Source organism: Centropristis striata, chromosome 8 (assembly GCF_030273125.1).
Source record: "Centropristis striata isolate RG_2023a ecotype Rhode Island chromosome 8, C.striata_1.0, whole genome shotgun sequence".
Classification (NCBI taxonomy): domain Eukaryota; kingdom Metazoa; phylum Chordata; class Actinopteri; order Perciformes; family Serranidae; genus Centropristis; species Centropristis striata.
This window is the reverse complement of record NC_081524.1, coordinates 28,725,938-28,744,537: the sequence shown is the minus strand read 5'-3', so window position 1 is coordinate 28,744,537 and position 18,600 is coordinate 28,725,938. Positions and strand designations below refer to the sequence as shown.

Below are 18,600 nucleotides of genomic sequence, written 5' to 3'. Positions count from 1 at the left end.
CTCAGGGCCAGGGGAGAAAATAACCTTTTACTTTTCTGCTGCACTTCTCTCTCCCTAGATGAAGCTTACCCTTCTGTAAAATGTAATTCCCTGTACTGTGTTTAAATGCCCTAAACGTAAATGTATGCAGAAAAAAATGGTCAGTAAATTATAGAAACACAGTAAAAAAATAAGCTTACAAAAACAAAAAATAAAGACACAACTTCTTGTGTAGATCAAAGCTTTGAGCAGCTCTTTGGTGTACAGATGCTCTGCTGCGTGCTGATTCAGGATATCAACCATTATATCCATTATGATATACAGCGTGACATATGGTGTCTCTCTCACAGCTGTAGAACACTGTGTGACAAGATCCTGTCTCCAAAATGAGTCAGTTTAAAACAAAAACCTAAAGAGCAAGCATGAGTATTGACATAGTAGAGTCAATACAGCTACTAGTTCATCAATTTTTTGTATTGTCAAGAACTCGCCCAGTGTGCACCAGCCAACACCCTGCAGGATATGTAGAAAATGGATGGATAGAGAGAGTTTGTTTGGCATGTGATATAGATTGAGTGATGGACTTTGACTCTTAGGAAGTCAAAAGTGAGCGATTGTTTTTGTATTTCTCCCTCTGTCCACACAGAAAACAGTACGGCTGTTTGTCGTTTTGGTCATCCACCACTGATCAATTACATACTGTTTCATCATACTAAGGGTTGGCAAAGTAAATGCTTTTCTTTGATCCACAACTTGTTCCAATATTATCTTCTTTTGCTTCACATGGTTTTGGTTTTCTACAACTCACTCCACTAAGTTATTTACAACCACACGGGAAGATCAGTATTCTGCAGCGCTTGTCTGTCAGGAAGGCATTACAGTGCTCAGCCATTTTTCACTCTCTGCTCAGAAACATCATTATGCACTGCTCAACTGAGAATACAGATGGCCAAGCGGAGTTTCATTACCCAAAATATTTCTAGGTAAGAGTTTCGTTTCTCACAAAGATGGAGACCTGAGATTGTCCCAACCTCTTCATTCTGCTCAGTGGAGCTCTCTGGCAGGGTTTCACAGTGATGGAGAGCATTGTGGTTTAGTCAGCCATAAAAACTGCTGAGCCATATGACTCTCTTACCAGGATTCTGATGGCCAGTTTAAAGACAGTACAGTTGATTTGTAAAGAAGTATGCTTTTACCGTCTATACTTAACTTCACTCCTAAGATGACCAGGTGTTTGCTCTGTACAGTAGGGAAATTGTGAGCAAAATTACATTTTAATGATAGTTAATCAAATAAAAGTGACTTATAAAAGCGATCTAATTTCAAAAATGCTTTTTAACTGTCCCTGTCTACTCAAATGGACATAACTTTTCTAGGATTTCTAGTGCTATGATCACTGTTCGACTCCAACCAATTGCACACATTTGTTTGATTGGATGTCCGACCCTTTTACAGCAAACATGGCCGACAATGAGGCAAAGACTGAGCGTAAGGCACATTTTAATCTATTAATCATATTATTAAAGTACATAATTTGTGCTTAAACTGTGTTTAAAGTAAACACGTGATGTTATTTTATACATTTCAACATTTCATATGAAAGATTTATGTCTTTTTATTATTTTCTTTTGGTGTTTTTTAATTGAATGTGACTGAAAGGGAAATGGAGAAATGGGGGCATGAATTGGGAAACATTGTTTGAATTTATTGTGACAGTTCTAATAGATTTTCTAATGATATAATCACAGCAGCGCATAATAAAGTGTTAAAATATTTTTTTATTGCTAGAAATCCATAATTCAAGTTTTTTGTGTGTTATCAGAACATTATTGGGTTCTCAACATGTAAAGCTGTAAGACTGAAGCGGTGTCTGAGATTGAATACCCACTCTTTTACTCAGTCTTTTACCAGAAAGCGAGAATGTGTAATGTTCTAAGAAACACTGGCAACCTCTTGGTGATTACAAGACTTTGGGAAATATTAACACTTTGGATTTTAAACAAACAAAAGAAATAAGGGGTACTTAGCATTATGCCAGAGTAATACCTGCCATCCCTTTGCTTGCACGTGATGGCTGCCTCGCATATCCTACTTCTATCCGACCTAGAGTAGTGTTTGTGCTACTTTGTCATTAACATTTACATGTTATTTATATTCTCAAAATAGTTTTGTACGATCTGACCTCTTGGAATCCTCCAGTAGCATGCATCCAGCCTGTTCGTCCATCCATGCATCCAGCCTGTTCGTCCATCAAAAAAGTTAATATAGGTCGCGTGCAAAGGCAGCGAAAAACAAACTATGTCTCCGTATGTCACCGTCCGCTGTAATGCGGCCGCCACCATCTTGCTGACGTAGTAGTGATTGACAGCAAGTGAAATTTAAAAGGGCAGATTCCGGCGTGGTGGATGGGTCGAACGAGCAGAGTTCACGTCCTGCGTGAAAACAAAAGCAAACCGTTTTTTACATGAGTAACGTTGGTCAAGTAACTTACGTTTTTGAGTTTTTACGTTTTTTACGTAAATTGCAGCAGTCACGTGACCCTTGTAACGGCTTAATTTCCGGCATTTACGTACATTTATTTACTGTTGAAACTGTCTTTTATAAGACTAAGGTCAGTGGTTTTACAGCATAAATTCACAGAAACTGCCTTTTTTTGTACAACCGCAGACCATACATGTGTGCTATTTTTAGAACGCGCCATTGTAGCGAGCTGGCCACGATAAACGCGAGCTGCGATATGTACCTACGTGCCGTAATTTGTGGTTCTGACACACAACCTCTTCTGCGGTTTATGTTGGCGAACTTGTTGATTGTGAACAGGCAAGTATGTGAGTTGTACAAAATGTGTGGTTAAAAAAGCAAGTATATCTGGCCTTAGAGGTACTCGTGAGCAAATGTTTCTTGATCTTTGGACGTAGCCAGGGTAGCTTTTTGCTCTTGTTATCAGTCTCTTTGCTAAGCGTATAGCTCCATCTTCAACAGAGAGGTATGAGGGTTGTATCGACCTTCATATCTAACACTCACTCTCAAAATATTGAGCTCTTTATACCTTAAACATATACTGCTCAGGCGCAGCAGCATATTATGGAGTTGGCAAACACTGGCTACACGTCTATGAGATTACAATGACAGAGACACGTTGGTTAATTTGCTAAATGTGAAAGATATCACTCCAATTATGATTCACTGTGTGAGGCCTCAGCCAGCAACTCTATCTCTGTCTCGCCAGAGGTGCTATTGAGTTTCCATGACAATGACAGATGGATGTGGCGCTAACAGAAATGGTAACTCTGCAGCTTGTATGGCTGCTTTTTTCAGGACAGAACACCACTTTGACATTGTGTGACCCGTGTGCCGAATCCTTCCTTTTCAAAAGCTTTGAATTCTTCACAAGAAAGTGTTGAATGAGTTTCTTCTCAGTTACAGTATAATGTAATAGGACAGCACGCTCAGGGGCAGCCTCTTTTCACTGCCCAGGCTTATAAATACTGTCACAATAGGAGCACTGATTTAGGCTCACTGATCATCTTGCATTAATATGATTTGTTTTTCGACAGATGGACAAGGGATTCTTCATTCTTAATGGTTTATGTAATAGTGCAACAGAAAGCTACAGATCAGTAAAATGACAAAATCAATAGGGAGTATTTGGGTGGGGTTTGTGCTCTTTTTGTCTGCACAGTCTTTTTTTTTTAAAGGGAATTTATTCATGATTTTTTTTCATGGGTTAAGGCTGCATGGCATGTCTGTATGTGCCCTTGAGAGAGGAATGTCACCTTTGCTATGGCCTCAAGCCACAGGCCTTCCTTTACAAAAGACATTTAGACATGTCACTATGAGAAATACGCAGGTGTAATAATACAGTGTTAAAAGACATGGGCAGAGAGGTAGAGCTGAATGACCAATCTGGCAAGAGATCTTGAACATTATTCCCCGGATGTTTAACATCTCGTTGCAATTCTACGTACAATATGCAAATTCCAGTTATTTTTGTTGTACTCTATTTAAATTTAAGATATACCTTCGAAGTGAAAAAATTCTGGGTTGTGCCGCATCCTGCATGTACTGCAGTGATACTCAACTTATGGCCTGCAGGCAAGATTATGGCCGTGGTAAATGTTAATTGGGTCCCAGGGTGCATAAAGCACCAAAATATGTTGTTGCTGTTGTTCTTTTTAACAAAGGTCTGGACCAAGATTCAAATGTCCTCAAGTTCTTGAAGTCAAAGTTGATATAAAACCAAAGAATTTACAACTAAAATGCAGTTGCAGTTTATAAATGTAGTGAAAAATCAGATTTATCTGTCATATGTGTCAATTTGCCAATTTAATTGTACTTTTATTAAAGGACTCAGTTAATTTGAAAATAAATAATTTAGAAGGAAAATTAGTTATGGACTTTTTAATGTTTATTCATTTTATCTTACAAATATGATTAATGTTTGTTTATTAATTGGCTCCCATCACTTTGCAAAAGTGCCCTCCCAGGGAAAGTAAGTTGAGTATCTCTGGTGTACTGTAATGTTTTGTAGAGTGAAGTAAAGCTACATGTTGAAGGATAGGGGGCAGTAGAAGTATGGCTGCTTCACCAGTGTCCCCAGCATGATATCGGTATGAGCAATGGTACTGGGATTTGAGAGAGTGGAGTACCCGCTGTCCCAGTCTCTGATGTGGAATTGTGGGTAAAGCGGAGCAGAAAGAAAACATAGATTTGGGTCAGCTCTGGCCCGGAGGAGGGGAGCTGTCACACAGCAACAGGGCTGTTTGTTGGCTGCATCTATCTAGGAGGCAGGATGCATGCCGCTATCAGGCGTGCACAATACTGGGGAGATTACTGTGTGCACGGCTTCTAGCCCGTCTCCCATACTTTTCACATTTTATTTGCAGCACACGGATGCATTTTAAGCCAAGTGGCTAGCTGGAATGCTGTACGTGCTCGTCATTACTGTCTTTGCACTTTCTTGCATGACATTTATTGTGTCACAGCCTTGCTGAATTAAATGAGTTTTCCAAGTCTCTCTCATCATCATATCGCAGATGAAATCTGTATACTTTCGGCTTTTAGTAATTATGTCTCCTGCCATCATAATAAAGAGGGTGCTAATGCAGTGACGACACCCACACACACACACACACACACACACACACACACACACACACACACACACACACACAAACACAAACACACACACGTTGATGGCCTGCAATCTCATGCCCAGTCAGAGCAAACAAGAGTAGAGACAGAGTGACTCATCACCAGATGGCTGAGTGTGGCACATCCACGCCACCAGGAGCCCTTATGCTTTTACCACCTGGAACAGACCCAAGTGACACGGCCTTGGAGCCTGGCCACCCGGGATACATAGCAAAGACCAGGCAAAACACAGTACATAACACACCCTTATACCCACCAAGCCTGGATCCTTTTCACTCTTCTGTTTTTTTGCTGCTTCTGCATTACCAGCCTGCTGTCTCTGTCTTACTGACAGCTTCCCCATCCTTTTCCTCTCCGTCCTGTCCATCTCAATCTTGTCCTCTGTCATCCCATCTACTGTACCTCCCCGCATACACATTCCCTCCCCCACCTCGTACCACCCCTCAGGTCTTGGCTCAGGCATCAGTAACAGGCTCAAATCGGCTTGGCCAGCTCACACCTCCCTTTCCCTCTCCCTCCTCCTCCTGTCTGTGCAGCCCTGCTTGTCTGGGTTATATTGGGTAAATAAATTAGCAAGGTGCTCCACTCTCCTAATGAGGACATGGTCACATGACAGGCCTTTCCCTATGCTTAAGTTAAGCAGTTTGAGGGATCGATTCCATTATCCCCTCTGCACAAGAGTCAATGGAACCCGTTCTGAGAGCTGCTGGGTATGTACAAACTCTTTTCATTGGATTCTCCTTTTTACCCAAAAGCAATTTCTTTCCCTAATGGTGTCTAAAATGTAGCTTTGTTTTAAATTGAGCTTTGTTGTGAAGGAAGAGAAAGCATAATGAGAGAAAGCTACAAGCATAATCAAACATTTTTCTGTGCAAATGGAGACTACTGTGTAAGGGAAATACTGGAGTAGCCTATTTGTTGTATTGGGGCTCTTTAGCAAGTAAATCAAAGGAGAACGAATGGAGAGGCTTTTCTGGTAAGAGCTTCTCTCACAGCTTGAGCTTTGAACATTTTGATAGCAAATTCCTTAAGCACTATGGTGAAAACTTGATTTACCAATAATTTTCTGTCTTCAAGCAAGCCCCACACCCTTTCTGATAGTCGTTTGGGAACCACTTTCAATCGATTTTGTTAGGGGATTGGAGAAAAAAAGGGGGGTTATTTCTGAATGAAAAGACATAGTCGACAAAACTGCCGTTTCCTCCCAGGAGAGCACAATGGAGAGATTTGAAAGGCTTACCAGGATTGTAGAGGAAACAATTGGTTTGTCAGAGACGGGTTTCAAAGCATTCATCAAGGTAACAGGTAATTTTTCAGCTACAGCATCTTAATAGGCCACTTGAAAATAGCCTTCTGATTTTTGACACCAGATGGTACAGTCATCATTAGGCTGCATTGACAAGCCTTCTGAAGTGAAATGAGCTGTGCGTCACTTTACACACCAGCTTTTCACAGACACATCATCCACTTGCAAGATCACTTCCCTGCTATTGTACGATCACACAAAATCAAGGCCGGCTGGCCGAATCATCGTAAAGCTTCAGCAACAGAGAGCAGTAATGGACATTTTGGAATAAAGGGCTTTTTAAGACCATAGTGGTTATAAAATTGAGGAACAGATGATAGCTGTCAGGTTTGGACATTAAGTTTTTCACAGTAATCAAAAAGGAAGCACTGTGGTGAATTCTCTATTTGATGCTTTCTTTGTGTTAGATATCAGATTTCATTGTAATGGAGAGGCCTAACCCGTTTTCACCAAAATGGCCTGCCCCATAAGACTACCACTGACCCCTGTACACCTAGATCCTATTCAGACTGTCAACTCAAATCCACCTTAGACATATCTATTTTGTATCCAGAAGGAAAGTTTGATTCCAACTGGGTTTCTCCAGATGCATCTCAGTCCTGAAACTCTGGTCACCCCAATCAAAGTCCAACGTCCCCTGGTGTATTCTAAAATTGGTAAGCCACCATCAAATGTTGCCACCAGTCAATACTACGCTTTGCAAGGCAACTGCCTTGACAAAGCATTTAGAACTGTGTTGATAAATTTACTGTTCATGAGACCAAAAACGATTGAATTAATTAGCTAGCTAGTGGCCGAATTAGCAAGCTCTCTAACTAGGCGAGTTAGCTAGCTTGTTAATTCCACCATGCTCTCATGCTACAGTGGTAACAGAAAATGATCTACACAAAGTTGTAACCCTCTGGGGATAGCAATGTGTTTTTATACACTCCAACAACACACAAGTTTGCGGCTGACACATTAAGTTGTTAAATTTGATGTATTTAGCAGTTTGCTTGTTAGCAAGTAAGCTCATGCTAGTGGAGCTACTTAGTAACAAACACCTATTTTGTTCCACAGCAACCGATAGGCTGGTGATGTGTGGACACCCACAAATACAATCCGATTGCTTCCAAATAACAGTATCGAGAGTCTAAAAGATCTGATTCATAAAACAAGTTGGATTTGCCTGCAGTCTGAACAAAGCCTTATTACTTCATGTCTTGATTGTTATTGTTGTTGTTGTTCTTGATTGATTGCCTGATTGTTAAAACCACCTCTAGAGGCAGTAAGTGGCACATTCCAGTCAGATACTGAAAAGGTGTAATTGCGTCCAATAGCAACTATGTCAGTAAAAATGTTGACCCATCCACCACCCCCCTTGATTGCCCTAAACTGACCTTTTAATTTTATGTTAGTTGCTTTAAAGTTCTATCAATGGAGCTACCATGGGTTGGTCCTTTTTTGTATGTGCTTCATTACTGCACAGAGATGAGAAGACAACCCCACTTTAAGCAGCAATGGAACAGGTGTACATTTTTCTCACAACTACTTCAATCACATTCTTTGTAGTTTGGCCATTTTAAACAGATATAAAAACTCACTGAAGACTTGAACGCCACAATTTTAAATTTAAAACTCAAGTTGCCAGATAAAATGTACTATAAATCCTTATTATTGCTGCCTTATTGGATCTAGGTCTAAATGTTTCAGCCAGGACCTGGTCCCCTGGTGGTGCATTAAGTAGGTCTATGTCCACAGGTAAACACAGATGCCTCGATTGACACAGACCTTGGCAGAGCAAGTGAAATTAGCTCTCCAGGACATGTTTCTAATCTTCACTCCTGTTCCTTTAATCCACTTTGATCAGAAAAAGTGGCTTTACAGTGTAAGCAGGAAACTAGTGGCCCAGATAGAGAGTCGAAAGATCGAGGAGGATATGGAGAGGCGGTGGATATATGGCCACGTCTCTAAAATTCTTACAGTAATCTGCTAATGCTAATTAAGATTGCACTCTAATTGTCCTTGCACTTGCTATTTATATTTTCTAGTCAGATAGACACAGAGATGTGACACATTCCCATGGAGAGCAACATGAAAACCACATAATCTGACAGTTTAGACTCCAGTCGTATGGCCACAGGTCATACGTGTATCGGATTTAGCAAAAGATTTAGGATGCATGGTGTACATATGAATGTCAAATCAAATCTGTGTCACATTAAAGGGAAAAACATCAGAATTCAGGACACTCACACACAACTGCAGGCTAAACATGGCATGTGAGAGGAATCTACAGCCACTCAACCTACTGACAAGTACAGTAACACTCCTGTGGCTTAATCATATTCATCTGAAGCTGGATCACTTTAGCGTCGTTAATGCTGTACGTTATATTAACGCTAGCATATGTAAAGTCCACAGGGATCATAAATACTCAACGATGCCTGGGATCACCACACTAAATCTGTGCAGTTGAACATGTCCTTAAACATGACATATGCCTCTTAGATGATACATACACACACACACACACACACACACACGTACACACATGTACACTCATAAACACATAAACACATACACACACGTACAACCAGCATTAGTTGTGATGTTTCCATTCCTCACTTCTTGTCCTCTACCTAACGGCACCATCTGTTCCCAATGAGGGAAATGATTGATGAGAACTGGGCTTCACCTGAACGGATGGGAGATACTGTACTGTGGGCACATGTGCTGTATGTGGTAAACACTACAGTATTTGTGTACAGGGATCTGTGCTGGTTAGATTTGTTGCATGTTTTATTGAACAGACAGACAATTCAAAAAGCTGAATTATGCAGCAACTGTGTTCTCTGCGTTGATTATTAGACATGAATTAATAAGAACTGAGTCAAATGTCGCAGTGTGTTGCTCTTAGATGTCAGTATATGTGTGTGTACGAGGGGGGTCACACCTTGAAAGTCATGCATGTGGCAGCTGCATTGTTCCCTGTCGGTTGTGATTAACATTGAACCCTAGAGCAACAACATTCTGCGTGTGTGTGCAGTCAGCTCTTTAGTCGCGTCGAAAGACATTAAACTCTGACAAATATCCAGCTGTTAAGGTTACGCAAGCTGAAAAACTAAAGTTTAAGCATAAGATATTAAACTTTGGTCATAAACATCCTCCTTGCTGTGTGACACTTTTTAAAATTGACCCAAAATTGCATTGCATGTCTTTTTTATGTTTGTTTTTGATCTCTTAGCTTTTTTAATTTCATGTCCACACATACACGAATGCAGATGTTCCCCAGTCTACACCGAGTGAAAAGTTGTTTATTTGCATAAAGCAGTTGAATTGACTTATTGTAGTTACAAAATTGTGTAGCTTTCGGTCTTTCCTTAGCTTGTAAGCCAGCAAAAGTTTGTTTACATTGTTGCTCTGTGCTCTACCTGCTCAGCTGTCAATCAAACACCCAAAATAGCTCATCCATATGGCTTGGTGGCCAAAGGAGAACTTTGGATATTTCCCAAATAACTTTTTTTCCTGTATTTTTTCTTTCAGTAATGTGAAAATATCTTTGGCAATGATTTTTGACTGCAAACTATTTTTTGTTTCACTTGGACGTCACTGTGCCAGGCTGATATCAACTTTTAATATTATATTGGCGCATATGTTGGCTGACAAAAAATTGCAGTACAGAAAATAGTTTGTCTTCCAGAGAGCACTGACAAGTTTATTGTACTGTAAAATGCATGTGCATCTTACAGAAGTCAATGTCTTGGTCACAGCTCCATGATATCCTAATTTAAAGGATCTATATTTAAGTTCTGTATTTAAGAAACCACCGACAGCAAACTGGACGGTACAGTTACTCGCTAGCTAGCTAGCTAGCTGGTTACATGGTTATCCATCACATAAAGTTAACTCTGTCACTTCTTCTGATTCTGTTGTTAATGTTAGTTAATTCTTGGGGTGTAAATAATGGCCGGATTTTTTTTGTTTAAAACATTTTAAGTCTGCAACCAAGTTGATCTACTTAATCATGCTTGATATAAGTCAGAGAAGTTCCAGCAATTGTTCTGGTATTGTTTTAAATCCAACTTCATCTCATTTTATCTGTGAGTTTCTCCAGCATTTCCTTTTTAAGGAAGGTTGTTGCTTTCTCCTTCTAAATTTGTATTCTGTTCTTTCATCTTGCTTTTGTAGGAGCTTTTTTTTATTTTTTTTAATGTGCAAAGCAAACAGTGGGAGCTTCCCCAATTGTTATCTACAACTGTAAATTAACTCGGTACACGCAAGTATGAGATTTGTTTACCCAGTTCTTTTCTATGGAGCTGATAGCACTGGTGTTCTCGTGCACATTCCCTGAGGGGCTCCACCGTGGAGTGAGGTAAACAAAACAGATGTAAATTACAGTGTGGATAAACTCATTAGCAACTTACCATTAAACAGGTTCACATCTGCACTTCCATTTTTGGAGGGCGCTGAAATAGAAAACAAGTATTTATGTCAGCAGCTATTAGGTCAAACACAAAGACAGGCTGTTTCCATCTAGGTCACAGAGCAGATATCAATACAGCGTGGTTCAGTCTGTTAGACAGCAACTCTGGGAGTGGATGTGAGGAGGTCTATACTTGGATGACCTATGTATATGTGTGTGTTGAGGAGCAGAAGTCAGCACACTTGTTTGTTTAGGAAGTTTGTAGGAGATTTGCACTGATGAATTAATGGTGGCAGAGCAGTGGTGCAGAAGATGCTCCGGGGGGAGAGGGAGAGAGACAGCGAGGGAGAGCGAGAAAGCGAGAGAACGGGGAGAAGTTGCTGCTCCATCCCGCCGTGTTCGACTCCCCGCATTTAAAAACCCAGCTGGGGCAGACTGGCGCTCGCTCGGCAATGGTGGCGTGGGGTGGGGAGGAAGGAAGGGAAGGAGGGAGAGTCAACACGACAAGGACAAAGCAAAGACAGGCCAAAGGCTTACTGTGCTTTTTTTATGTTGTGATGTGGGGGGAGCAGAAGTTACGCTGTACTGTGGCTGCAGCTTTCCACACCAACACACTGCTGCTGCAACCAGCGGCCATCAGCAGCAGCCAGCGAAGGAGAAACACTCACTGTTTAATTCATGGGGACTCAAAGTTGTGCGTCACCGTGCCTTTTGACAACTTTTGCAGTGCAATGGGCTTTGAAGCTGTGGCTCATCAGCCAGAGGGTCACTGTTGTGTAAAGAGATGCACACTAAGGCAACACTGTGATATAATCTATAACCTGTTACTATAACCCTCATCACAACTGCTTAACCTTGACCTCTACTCCAGGATAAACCTAATCCTTAATCCTAACCCTGAATGGAAATCCCGCAGCAAGTGGACTAAATAAGCGAGAAACTTGTAGAAAAAATACTACTCTGAGAATCTTATGACATAAAAGTTGTGTTGAACGTGTCAAGGTGGCACCGATTCAACTCTTTGGTTGTTTTCATGACTTAACTATTGTATGTGGTGTTGAATTTAAATAGGATATATTGTTATTTCTTAAGGGAACACTTTATATTAAGGTACCCATGTTGACTATTAATGTATGTTTCCAACCAAGTCAGCCCACTGTAGGTATAGTTTAAAAGCTGTGTTTAAAATGTTTTAAAAATCCCTGATGCTTGGGTCCAGTGGGCCACTGGGCTTGCAATACACTAGGGAAAACCCTGTTTATACAGTAGTAAACTTTAAGTAATATAGTACATTTACTATCTGAGCTAACTTAGTTTGTTAATCAAGACTGTGTGAGAAAGCTTTAGAACAGTGAGTGACCCAACCAGAAGTGTTGGTAACTATGAACAGTGTCCTGAAAGTATTTCTGAACCACAAACGGTAAAATATGAAAAGGCAGACTTTGAGAGGTAACAAATTACAAATGTAATTTTTACATTTACTAGTTGCTTATTACTGCAAAAGACCTCACTTTAGAATTGGGAGCAATTCAGCGTTAGGAAGACTAAATTTAGACATATTAGACACTATTAACACTTGAGTTGTGTGTTTTGTTACAGAAGAATATAGTATATTTATTTAGTGTTATTAAGGGAGAATGACTATTATTGTGAAGCCTTTAGCGAGCAAAGCATATTAGGATTGTAATTCATATACAATGACTTCTTTCCCGACTATCAATGCAGTAATTAGGAAATTATTGAGGTGAAACTCTTAGTTATGGCCTCGTCATGCAGAACAAGGCATTAGGTGCTTTATAAAGACTAAAGAGCCAATATGCTACTGATATGCTTGGTATTACTATAGGTTAAAATGCCAACACTCTAGAGGAAACAGCAGTTCTGAGATCAGGTTTCTTTACCCATACACGTGTATGTACCTAACAACCTTAGCTAAACTGCCATTAACTGATACTCCTTGATTCTGTCAAAAGACAATTGCCACCTGGCCTCATAAATGTTCTAGACTCTAGAGGAAACCCTGAGCAATACAGAGACAGAGCTGAGCACCACACGTCAAACTCTGAAACCCACTCCCACTGTGGGACCACTATCAGTGCCACAATACACAGCCATCGGCTTAATCGCTAACAAAGTGCCAGTTTCTAGCTAAAACTATGAAATTTAAGCATATCATTATGATTCTTTTAGCACTCTATGTCTACCAGAGAGGACAAGCTGGTTGTTAGCAAGCTAATGTTAGCTTTATGTTAGCAAGTTAAAGTACTGCAGAGCTTTCTGAATTATCCACATTCCACTACAACATGAGTTACATAGTGTCAAATGCTTTTGCTTAAGTAACAGTAATGAAGTTTTGGATATATGCCTTGGTGACAAAATGCACTGCATATGTAAATTACTGTTAAATATTAGAGGTGGGGGGAAAAATGGATACAGCATAGTATCGCAATATTTTGTGTGGCAATATTGTATCGCGTCATGGCCACAAGGTATCGATATTTAGCATTTACTTAGTCAGACTTTTCACCGGGGTTTTATTGTCCAGAGGCTGCAGCGGCCTCCCTTTTAGGAGTATACTGGTATCATATGAAACTAGAAGATCTAAGGAATATATAGGCACCAGTTCATCAGAATATCATGGTGGGAGTTGTTGAAATAATGCTGCAAAGTTTCGATGGTTTTAGCTACATGCTAAAGACACTGGAACCCAGTTATGTGACTCCATTGCAACGTTATGTAACGGACACAGCCGTATTGAAGCTATACAGAGCAGTGTTGGTCAGTCTGTGGGTTTGACTCTCATGGTGGAGAAATAAAAAGACTGAAGTGAGATCAATAGACTGAGAATTTTCTATTTGACAAAACAATTATTGATTGTACATAATGTTGTGGACACAAAATACAGTTAAACAGTTAAATCGCAATGTATTGTATCGCAATACTCACCCTATCGCAAAATGCATAAAATTGCAAAAATATCATATCGTGACTCAAGTATCGGTATAAAATCATATTGTGGGGCCTGTGCTGATTCACACCTCTATTAAATAAACTGAGTTTGCAATATCCCACAGTTTCCCCCATTGTAACATCTGATGATTTACATCTGTATACGTCTGTATCATTTCTGTCTCTGTTGAAAACACTTCTCCTTCTTTGATCCACAACAAACACTCTCACAAAGCATCAAAACAAGATCACACACAGTCACTGTAAACTGTACAGTCATACTAACTCATCCACATTCCACAGTGTCCTTCAAAATGTATCTGTTTCAAAATACAAATAAATACATCTAAACTCTAAATACACAGCAGGTATGCTCAGTTTTTTGGTGGATGGGTATGACTTAGGATAATGTATTGCAGATATTAACTGTTTTTCAGCCGCTTTAAGAGACTCAGCGTTATGGATACGTAGTACATACTTTAAAAGTCTGTGTCAGAGTGTGTGCGCACATAGGATCAGTAATCTGTCCAACAGGTGACCCACATAGCTCCAGTGTTTACTGTAGGCTCAGAAGCTGAAACGGCTTATCCTTTGTATGCAGCCCAACATGAATGGCCTTGTACTATAGATACACCTGGAGAGTAGAATTATGTTGCTAGTCAATGAGGTGTAATGAACACAACTTTTAGATGTCTTTACAATGCAGTTCTTGATTTTCCTTCAAAGCATGAACAGTTATAAGCATTTCTTTTTCTTTGATTGTTTCTGCACTCATCTATTTTCCAGTCATTCTACTGATAATGGTTGTGTAATGACTTCTGTCAAGGATGTTTGGTTGCCTTTTTGCTGAAATTGATTTGTTTTTGAATAGTCAATAAATGTATACATATTTTATGGATACATAACGTTGAGGTAAATGTACTGAGGCCTGAAAATTGTTCATTTTTAGCTTGGTTTATGATTGCAAGTGATGTGCAAAGCAGTTACAGGAGAAAAGAGAGGTTAAAAGAGAGTATTTGAGTGAATGACGGAAAGAAAAGAGCCTCTCTCTTGCAACCTCTGTCATTCTAAGCAATCACAAGTCTTTGAAAATAGTAATGTTTGCATTTAAATGCTTGATCTTTCTTCTCAAGAGCCCTGTCCACCACAGTCACAATTGTTCTTTTGATGGACTGACATTTTCAGCTGTAGTGCACCGTCCATTTGAAAACCTTTTATTGAGCTGAGCGTCAGCATGTGTGAGGAGAAACAGTGTGGCAACTGGCACAGGAGGAGCAATTTGAAGATTTCTCAGAAGCAGAGGAGTAGATTAGAGGGTGTTGAACTGGATAAACCTGTCAGTAGCATCTACTCCAGACCTCCTGGAGCACCAGATGTACAGTTTGTTGCAGCCTTAGGACAGCAGAATCTAACACTCAAAGTTTCACTCCGTATAGATTTTGGATCGATTTGCAACCCGAGCGTTTTTCACCCTCTAATCCCGCTGTATCTGCATACCTCTTAGTTTTCCTGAACAAGTAAAAATTCACATGGAGGGTGGCCTGCCTGCCCCTTAAAACAACACACTTAAACGCTACAGCTGTACAACCTAATTCGCCTTTATAAGAGCACAGTCAGCAGTTAAAGACTACACCAAAATATTATCTTAAACTGAATTTCATCAGTTTGTGCTGCTAATTAATATTGAAGCAGCTGGGCAGTACATCACTATTCCTCTGATGATACCTTATTGTGAGGGAGGTGGGTTTATGGAGGCCGAGCTGCAGGAAGCTAACAGATGTCCCATTTGAGCTGAGCTGTGCTGGGAATATCAAGTGTAGCTGCCTGCGTGGTGCTAGTTGGCTGCTTTTGCAGCAAGACAGGCTGTTCACTAAGTGCTGCTCGGTGGGAGAGATCACTCATCTATCTCTCTCTCGCTCTCAGCCTACCCTGACACCATACTGTAAGTCACATGATGACCTGTAGTCTCATTTGGTCAGGCATCACTGCTGTGTGCTAGTTCACGGTGAGTCGCCAATTTTCTTCAGTCTGTGCATTCACATTTTTCAAAACATCAAGTTAAAGCAAGTAAGAACAAATATTAATATTTTATACGTTGATATTGTCTGTTTACACCGTAAAAAAAATAAAAACTACATGTTTTGGTTTGATGGTGGTTTGGAGTCTCCAAAGGTTGCTCAGCAACATCTTTGAAAGTGTTGGTAGGCATAGTTTGGCTGTGTCCCAAATCATTCACTCATTCACTACTCCCTGCTCACTATCTAGGGAGTTCTATGAAGAGGACTTTATAGTGAGCTCATAAGCAAAATGAAAAAAACATGCACAGTTTAAACGTTCCAGAATGTGGACTGACCAAAACATTTATGATAAATACCTGCATGTATTTCTTTAAAATAAATACGCAACTTAAAATAAATTGCTGTTGCATATGTGACGTTTCAATGTAATATCGCTGCTTACAAATACAATAGAACTTGTAGGGCATCGCATTTTAACTTAACAGTGCTTAAAGGGTTAGCTAACTTTAGAGAGTTGGGTCACTAACTATAATTTGAGCCGTAATGGTGTAATGCACACATGATTTATAATTTATACATGTCAGGGACTCTAGACATTTGTATAACCAGTTGCAAATGCCATACTCCCTCTTCTCATCCATCTGACATTTTTCCTTCAGTGCAGTGCATGATGGTTTATAGTGCTTGGTTAGAAACCATCATGTATGTATAAAGAGAACTGGATACAGCGGGCCCAATTCATTCCTATGAAAATTGGTCAATGTTGCTTGAAACATTTGTTAGTGTTGATCACATGGAATATCCATTGTTTTACCAGTATGTTGTAGTGGGTTGCATTAAAAAAAACAAGTTAATTTGAAATGGTTCGGACTGCACATGATTGAAAAATTGACAGTCTTAATTTAAATGTTTAAGTAAACTGACAGCTCTACAGTGCACATTTAACACTATAGAACTTAAAACAATTTGAAGCTCACAATTCTAGCTGTTATGAAATGCTACATTTACTGTACATAATTCAAAATACTTGTCAATACTCATTTTCAGTGCAACATTTGCTATCATTACAGTGATCAAATACTCCTGTCAGAAACCCAACACCTTCATGTCCGATCCAGTGAAGTTTAGTCTTTTCTCTTGTCCATAGTCTGCATGGAAACTGTCCCTATTAATGCATTACTGTGTGTAGATGTGTTCTTATGTGTGCATGGGTGAATGCGACACATTATAAAGCTCTTTACACCACTCCTGGGATAAAGCTGCTGTATAAATTCAGTCCATTTTACATTTACATCTTTGGTTTTAATGGAGTCATTAATGGTGTCTTTTCAGCCATGTTACAGCCTGTTAACTAATACAGCCGAGGTGATGAGGCTTGTTGTCGTGTAGATTAGAACAAGAGGGCGTGCAGGAACACCATCCATCAAAGCTATAGTAAGCTCCACCTTCAGGAGGCACTGATTGACAGTGAATAATTTCCATTGATCCCGCCCACATTTAAACCAGATTTCCTGTCATTTATTCCCAGGCCAGTAGTCGACTTTGGGGTCTGGTGTGGTCAGTGGCAAGATTGCTTTAAAGCAGAAGCTGCAATAAGACTTTCAGGTTTCAATCCGACATCAGTGTAATTATGCCACCTGAAGTCTTTCAAGCATTAAACAGTTCAAGTATTTATTTCTCACTTTTACTGGAGGCATACAAAGGTGCTTTGTGCAGCTTATGTTGTATAAAAGATTATATTCCATTGGAAGCATGGCTTTTTATTAATAATTATGTACAATAAATGGATTCACATGAGACAGCAGTTTATCTTCATCTTTGCTTGTGTGAATAATGGCAGGCTAATTAGAGAAAAGCCTTGAAGGACATTGATGCTTTGATAAACATGTAAAGACTGCTATTTTATCGTTAATAGCAATTTATTTAATTCAACTAGAAAGCATTTCATTCACTCAGATCCTAAGTTTCTGTGCAGACTTGGTGTGAGTTTGATGTGACTGACAGCTGCCCAGAGATCTCCTAGAGGCTCTGTCTTCATTTGCCATGTCCATCTCAACTGTCACTTTCTATTTAGGGATTATTCTTTCTTTTATAGACCGTCTAACACCGTTGTCTTGTTCTTGTTCTGAGAGATCTGCCCTCTGACACTCCTGTATCTTTTCTCATTGAAAAGTTAAGTAACTGCCAAAGACACTGATGTTTTACTTATCTACTTTTTGTTAAATGTTAAAGAAGAACCATAGTGTGCTGTTTGGTTTGTGTTGATTGTGAGAACACACAACGTCTTGCAGATTACCGTGTTAGATTTATTAAACAAGACAACACCCATTCCCCCTTCATTTCAGCTTTTACATCAGTTTAATTGTATAACACTTGAGTAAGCTAATGTCTGAGTGAATGTCAGTGAGCTGCAGAATGTGCCGAGTGCTGTCGGTGTCTGCTGCAGAAGGGCATCAGGTTGACCAGCTTGAGCCAATCAGCCTGCCAACTAACTGTACAGCGGGAGAGAGGGAGAGAGAGGCTAAAGAATGATGGGAAGAAAGTGGGGATAGAGGAGATAGAAGGAGTTAATTCATGACAGAGAGGAAGCGGGGTGAGATGTTTTACCGGGTCAGTCCAGGTAACTGCAGCCACATCTCTCTGTAAAACAGGCTTAAGTGCGGAACATTAATGCTCATCCGATGAATTCGCTTCCTGATTTATAGTTGACACATAAAAATATTTCCCCTTTACAACGTTCAGGATTTGTGTGACCTGATCAGCTGGTGCCAGTGACACCAGCAGTTACA

At 39.9% G+C, this 18,600-nt stretch overlaps 1 protein-coding gene across 3 annotated transcripts in view; it reads left to right on the top strand.

The window, feature by feature from the left end:
• oxr1a (oxidation resistance 1a) overlaps positions 1-18,600 on the top strand; it is a 181,466-nt gene that overhangs the window by 47,308 nt on the left and 115,558 nt on the right. For 2 of the 3 annotated variants that reach the window (XM_059338609.1, XM_059338606.1), the window contains exon 1: positions 5,769-5,843. The exons of the other annotated variant lie outside the window; for it this stretch is intronic. In XM_059338609.1, the coding sequence (XP_059194592.1) occupies positions 5,818-5,843 (26 nt within the window). In that variant the 5' untranslated portion in view covers positions 5,769-5,817. Of the gene's footprint in view, positions 1-5,768; positions 5,844-18,600 lie in introns of those variants that run through there. 3 annotated transcript variants of the gene reach the window in all.